Source organism: Salmo trutta, chromosome 5 (genome assembly GCF_901001165.1).
Source record: "Salmo trutta chromosome 5, fSalTru1.1, whole genome shotgun sequence".
NCBI lineage: Eukaryota > Metazoa > Chordata > Actinopteri > Salmoniformes > Salmonidae > Salmo > Salmo trutta.
The window spans coordinates 10186221-10192554 of NC_042961.1; the positions used below are offsets into that span (position 1 = coordinate 10186221).

The window sequence follows — 6334 nt, forward strand, 5'->3', positions numbered from 1 at the left end:
ATTTCATTTAGGCCAAAAAGTGAATTTGTTTGCCATGTTGTCTTGCAATATTACTTAACAGCCTTGTTGCAAACAGAAAGGATGATATGGAGAGGATTTTTTAACACAGGCATCTTTCTTTTCACTTTGTATTAAAGTGTTTTGGTGGCAGCATCATGTTATTTTTATGTAACCTTTATTTAACTGGGCAAGTCAGTTAAGAACAATGTCTTATTTTGAATGACGGCCTAGGAACAGTGGGTTAACTGCCTTGTTCAGGGGCAGAACGACAGATTTTTACCTTGTCAGCTCGGGATTCGTCCCTATGGGTTATGGGTATGCCTTCTGCTCTTAGGGGTAATGGATAGCCATGGTTGGGACCTAGTAGCCTATTGGCAAGTTGACTTATTTTGAATGTTGTGGCTATAGGCTTACTTCTGATGTCATCATTAGATATAACATGCATCTTGTTATGAAACTATTTCATATTAACAACCTCAAGTTATCACTGTAGCCATGGTTTATTATTTCTTATAATAGTCAAATTAATGAATGTACTATTAACATGATCCATACATGCTTGTTGGTTTTGGGCTATTTGTTTTCTTCTTTAACGCTACTGTAGCACCCAGTTTAAACTATATCAAATTCATATCGGATGAATTATTTCAACTAATCCATAATAACAATGTATCTAAAGTGTTTTATGTGAAAATGTTTGACCGTTCTCGAAATGATAGATTCTTGAAATAGTTCAATTCTGATATCATTAGCCTATGCTCTAGTAGAAATGCAATAATGCATGTCAATTGTGGAGGATCGTGACCAAAGTAACCTTATACAACAACAATGCTAGATGTCCAATATGCTAGCCTATATGACCAACAAACATAAAGATGATCACCCCAAGATAGAAAGGTATATTCCCGCACACTAAGTAATCTTGCACGCGTTGTAAAACTTAAACAGTACTTAAATCAATTTGGTGCACTAATTCTATCCATGTCATGTGTATTGATAAGGTTTAAGTGAATATATCCTCAAAATAAGAAGCATAGTAACACTTCTACTTTTTATATTCACCAGTTCACACATGTTCCTGTAGCCATGTTCAGACAGCTCACACCGCCAGCAGCATTGTTTGACGCCAGAACAATTCATGCCTCTCTTGGTCCAACTTGTTTATGTTTTGAAAAGTGCCAACGCCATGGCTATACAATCATCCTGAACACAGGGAGAATACTATTGTTGCTACCCCTTTTCTATAGCATATAAGACATGGGGCATATAGGCTACCCTTTGTGAGATGTGGTGCGGTTCTCTTCACATCAAAGTTCATTCTGATGTTTATTTATTTTCTAATATGGTTTCACTTTCTCTACGTTTTTGTCTCAAACCACCTTTCTAAACATTAGATTATAATGAGCCCCCATAACAACTCGGGCCAACTAGCAAACTTTTGTCTCAGCCTGAGAGGCATCTTCTCCCACATAGCTTCTGGCTACTCATGAAGTAGCTTTTACCATTAGGCCTATTATTTTGTATTTATATTTTTGGGACCTACCAATTAAATTAATGATTCAAATGAAATGTTCGGTTTGAATGGTGTATGAAAGGTATGCAGCCCTATAACTCAAATAATTTGCATCTACACATATTAAGCCAACACTTCCTGACTACTTTTTGAGTCCATTAGTACACTTTTATTTAGTACCCTATATGTTAATTGTTTTTGTGCAATGCTTGGGTTAGTTACAGACCTATATGGTCCTTAAACATGACATTAATCGTAACTCTTAAATCATCATAGGGTGGAATCGTTGTAATATAGCCTACATATAATATGTAATATTATGAATATGTAATATTATGAATAAGTCGCTTCTGTCCAAATGGTTTTATAATAAAGTCGGCATATAGTTCTACACTAGACATATTGTGAGAGTTTCAATTCATTTAGTCAATTTCAATACATTTGTCATGGGTGACATGCCTGTGTATTTTAGGTGGAATTGGGCTTAACCATTTTGTAACCTACCATTTTGTACTGACAAAATACAATCAATGTATGTTTATTATGTTTAACATATTAAATAGATTGTAGCCTATTGCTTTGAAATGAAGAATGACAGTATACGCCGCATCTCAGAAACATGACAACTGTAGGCCATGTCACCCCACGGCATAGTTGTTTATGAATAAGAAAAGCAGACATCGATCGTTTCACTGCAGTTGTATCAAATATCATGCGTATCGAAAACTCACCACACATTTCAATTGAATTTACAAATGTTTTGACTATTTGATGACACCATTTATATATATTTTTTATCCACAGAAATATAAATTATTGACAAAGTAGCCTAATTGCACCCAGAACAAATTACCCTATCCTGCCTATTTCAATCATTTGAAATAAATTAATTACTTGGGCTGATGGTCTTGACAGAAAACACGTTGTACTGTGGTTTGCATTGAAAGGGGAGTTGTTGTTTCAGAAACATAACCTATCATCTATATTTATATTTTCCCTTCACCTTGTGAGATTCAGCAGCAGACGAGTATGGGATGAGATGCTTTTAGGGTGAAGACTTGTGAATTTGCTATCCTTTTCCAGCCATAAAAATGTGCATATTTGTTTCCGTTGATAAAACAAATATTTTGGTATGCTAGCTACATAGGCTGCATATTTTTCCTCTGACTATAGCGTGTCTGGATGTATAACCCGTACATTAGGTTTGTGTTGTTCTTTCATTCTTGCTACACATAGCAAACCTATAGCAAAGTGTAATGTCTTATACTTTAATCAAGTTTATTTTTTCCAAACATACAGCAACAAAAACAGACAATACTCATACATCAGGTAGGCCTATTCTAACAACAAAAAGTGCAAAACTTTGAAAGAACATTTACAAAAAAATCGTCAACATCCAAAATACAATGTTGTGAAATAAATAAACCTGTATATAGTCTTTCCAACAAAGGAAAGAAATCTGTCAAATGTTAGGCCAGAATGTGTGTAAATCAGCGCATTACTCTCCTGAATATTATACTATTTTGCTTGTAAATAGGCCCATTGGATAATGGAATCTTAATTAACTGGTTATTACAATAACAATGCAGAATGTTATTTATTTGGATCAGCGTTTGCCAAACTGTGGTTCTATAGGCCTAACCCCAGTGTTATGCAAACCAGATTCCAGAAGTATCAATGATGAATGATGTTGTTCTATTTATTTGAATAGGCCTAGACATATCAAACCATTATTCTCAGAATGGGAGGTTGGATATAGCCTATTACTGAAAGCGTAAGGCGATTTACAGCTCAGAGTATAGTCTTAATTTACAGGATAAATGTACTTTTTTACATTTTTTTTTTTTTTTTTTTTTTTTTACATTTGAGTCATTTAGCAGACGCTCTTATCCAAAGCGATTTACAAGAGCAAGTAGGGTTACGTTATTATGCTCAGGGGCCCAACGCTCCGCTAGGCTACCTGCCGCGCCACACATGGGCATATTACATTTTTGTCATTTTGTCAGGGTTATATATAGGAAGCTGGTAGGCCTTATCGTATTGTGTATAACTGTAAGGTGTAGACGTGACTAAGAAAAAATAGGAACCACTGATTTAGATGATAAATGCTATGTTGGTGTGGATATTATACACCTGTTTTCCAAATGTGTGTTTGATGTAATAGGACTAAATGATCAGACACTTAACTTGCACACCTGAATAGGTAGTAGCCTATAACACCTTTATCAAACATGGCAAGGGCCAAGACAACCGGAACTGGTTTTAACGAGAAACAAACTTCAAGTGCTTCATATGAAAGACGTAGGTAGTCCTCAGACGAGGAGGAGGCCTGCACTGTCATGTCCTTTAATCTACATGTGCTTATTTCGGCCCCATCAACAAAATAGAGGACAAAATAGGTTATCATTAATTTAAGAGTACACACAAAACTCTACTTCTCTCTAAAATGTGTAGCATACATTACAGATAGGCCTACAGCAGTAGCCTACATTGGAGTCTCTGGACAGAGAACCTGAGAAGATATGACTTTTGTAGGCTTTTATTTTTTCCCGCGTGTCTTAACCCTGATCTGTATGACGTTTCCCCCCAAAACGATTTCTAAATTAATTCTCATATAAATAATGAATAAAGCTGTATGTTTTTTATTCAATATGCCTACTGATGAATACACTGACAATAAAATGTAAATACATTGTACAATAAATACAAAACATAAATAAATTATTCAAATAATGAAAATCTGTACGATATAAATAGCCCGGAATAAAGTTACCTTTGGCAAGTCTATAGTTACATTTTACAACCCACAGGTAACAAAGTTTGTCCTTCAACGCAAAATAATAAATCGTTGCACTTCAGGATACATAGGCTACTATGGCCATATTTGTTTTGAGGAATTATTGTTTCTGACCTAATTTGTGATCACTGTATGTTTACCCTATAATTGCCATTTCTATGGTGCTTTTATATGTCCTCCCCATGTTGTAGTTGTGCAATCAGTTTAAGAAAGCATTTGGAGTGACCCTCTTTTGATGGGACAACACTCCTGGAAACCCGCTAGAAACTCCCGGTGAAAAAGACGGTAGGGTCGTTCTTAGAGAGTTCGAGATCAGTGTTTGTGGCGAGCTCGTCGGCACACCGTAGCCCTGCGCGCTCTGCTGGAGATGCGGCGGCGGGTGCTGGCTCCCTGAGACAAAGTAGCCACTCTGTCCCGATAGTAGCCCAGACGTGCTTACGCCGTAACTGTTTGACAAACCCAGAGCACCGACAGATCCACCTAGATGGCGTGTAAGGTCCCCGTTACTCAGCTGGTCCACCCCGGGAAGTAGAGACCCATACGCGTGCCCTTGGTTCAGAAATCCTGCAGATGATCCATTGTAATGGGGATGGTGCAACGATAAAAACGGCGAGATTTGCCAATACAGAGGGTTGTTCGCCCTGTCGTTTATTCCCAAACTGAGAGGCGCAAAGCGTAGTCCCCGTTTCATCGCCAGTTTACCCCTTGAGGTAGCAGAGCGTCTCCGAAGTTTTCCCGTAGTTCCACCAATAAACACATCGTCGCTCGACGGGTCCAACATCCAGTAGTTCCCTTTGCCCGGGTCGTCGTAATGCCTTGGCACTTTCACAAAACACTTATTGAGGCTTAGGTTGTGGCGGATAGAGTTTTGCCAGCCTTGCTTGTGCTCCCGGTAATATGGAAAGTTCTTCATGATAAACTCATAGATACCGTTCAGAGTCAGTCTCTTCTCAGGACTCTGTCTGATAGCCATCATAATCAAGGCGTTGTAGCTGAATGGCGGTTTATCATATTTCCCATTTTTGCTAGGCTCTGTCGCCCGCTCGGTGCCCTCGTCGTCCTCCTTCGGTTTCTCTGGGTCCAAAGGTGCAGATTCCATATCAGGATCCAGAGATTTTTCCGAATCAGAACCCGAAGAAACAATGTTTTTTTCGGGGAGCACCGAGTCCTGTTTGTCACATTTTGAGGGAAGCAGCAGACTCTTGATACTAAATGAAGTAGATCGGTGCACCATCGGCGGCTCTTTCTGATCTTCCATGCCGGACACTGACATAAATCTCGGGTTTTGTGTTTAAAAACGAAAAGGTCAGACTCGATCGGATCAGGACATTGCATGCATGAAGGAACTTGTAGGATAGAGAGGAGCCGGGGCTGGGATAGAGAAATTAGTCATTAAGAAGGTTGCGTCTTATCACTAGGCTACATCACCAAAGGGGAGGAGCCTGTAGATTGCTGATGTTTTAACTGTCAACAAATTCCTCTTCCCCATTCGATATTGTTGAAACAAAATAGACTTTCAGTGCACTATATTGATTTGTCAGGATGGCTCAGTTTCCGTATCTGTTTACCATCACCTCATCTGTGTTTGTGTGTGCACACGAGCTATCGGTGCGTGCGTACGTGACTGTTTCTGGCTATGTGTGGTGTGCGCGTAAAAGCGTTCATCGTCTGTCATGGCGAGTCCCCCCCCGCTCCGTTTAATAAGGACAATGATGGTTTGAATATGTTTCATGTTTAGGCAAACAATGCATTTAAATGGGGGATTTGAGCATTGTGGGTGCGCTCCAATCATAGTATTGTGCTGGAGTACTGGCCACGTCAGAGGCACATCAAAGAGCCATTCAGGCTGAACGCCGCTACTTCAGCGCCTCTAGTGTAGCGTACTATGATATGCCTGCGCTGAGAGCGCACTATTTTGGAGTGTTTTGTGACTGAAAATAATTGCCTACAAACAGAATTTGGTGCTACTAACGAGCTGTGTATAGCCATACGAGTAACAACTTTGCGTAAGGCTATTATTATTT

The 6334-nt window shown here is 38.9% G+C and overlaps 1 protein-coding gene across 1 annotated transcript; it reads right to left on the reverse strand.

Moving 5' to 3' along the window:
• Positions 1–2765: 2765 nt before the first annotated feature.
• LOC115193639 (forkhead box protein G1-like) lies at positions 2766–5680 on the reverse strand. Its single transcript, XM_029752478.1, has one exon. It carries the CDS (start codon positions 5581–5583, stop codon positions 4510–4512), a length of 1074 nt encoding a protein of 357 aa, XP_029608338.1. The 5' UTR covers positions 5584–5680; the 3' UTR covers positions 2766–4509.
• Between the last annotated feature and the right edge of the window lie 654 nt (positions 5681–6334).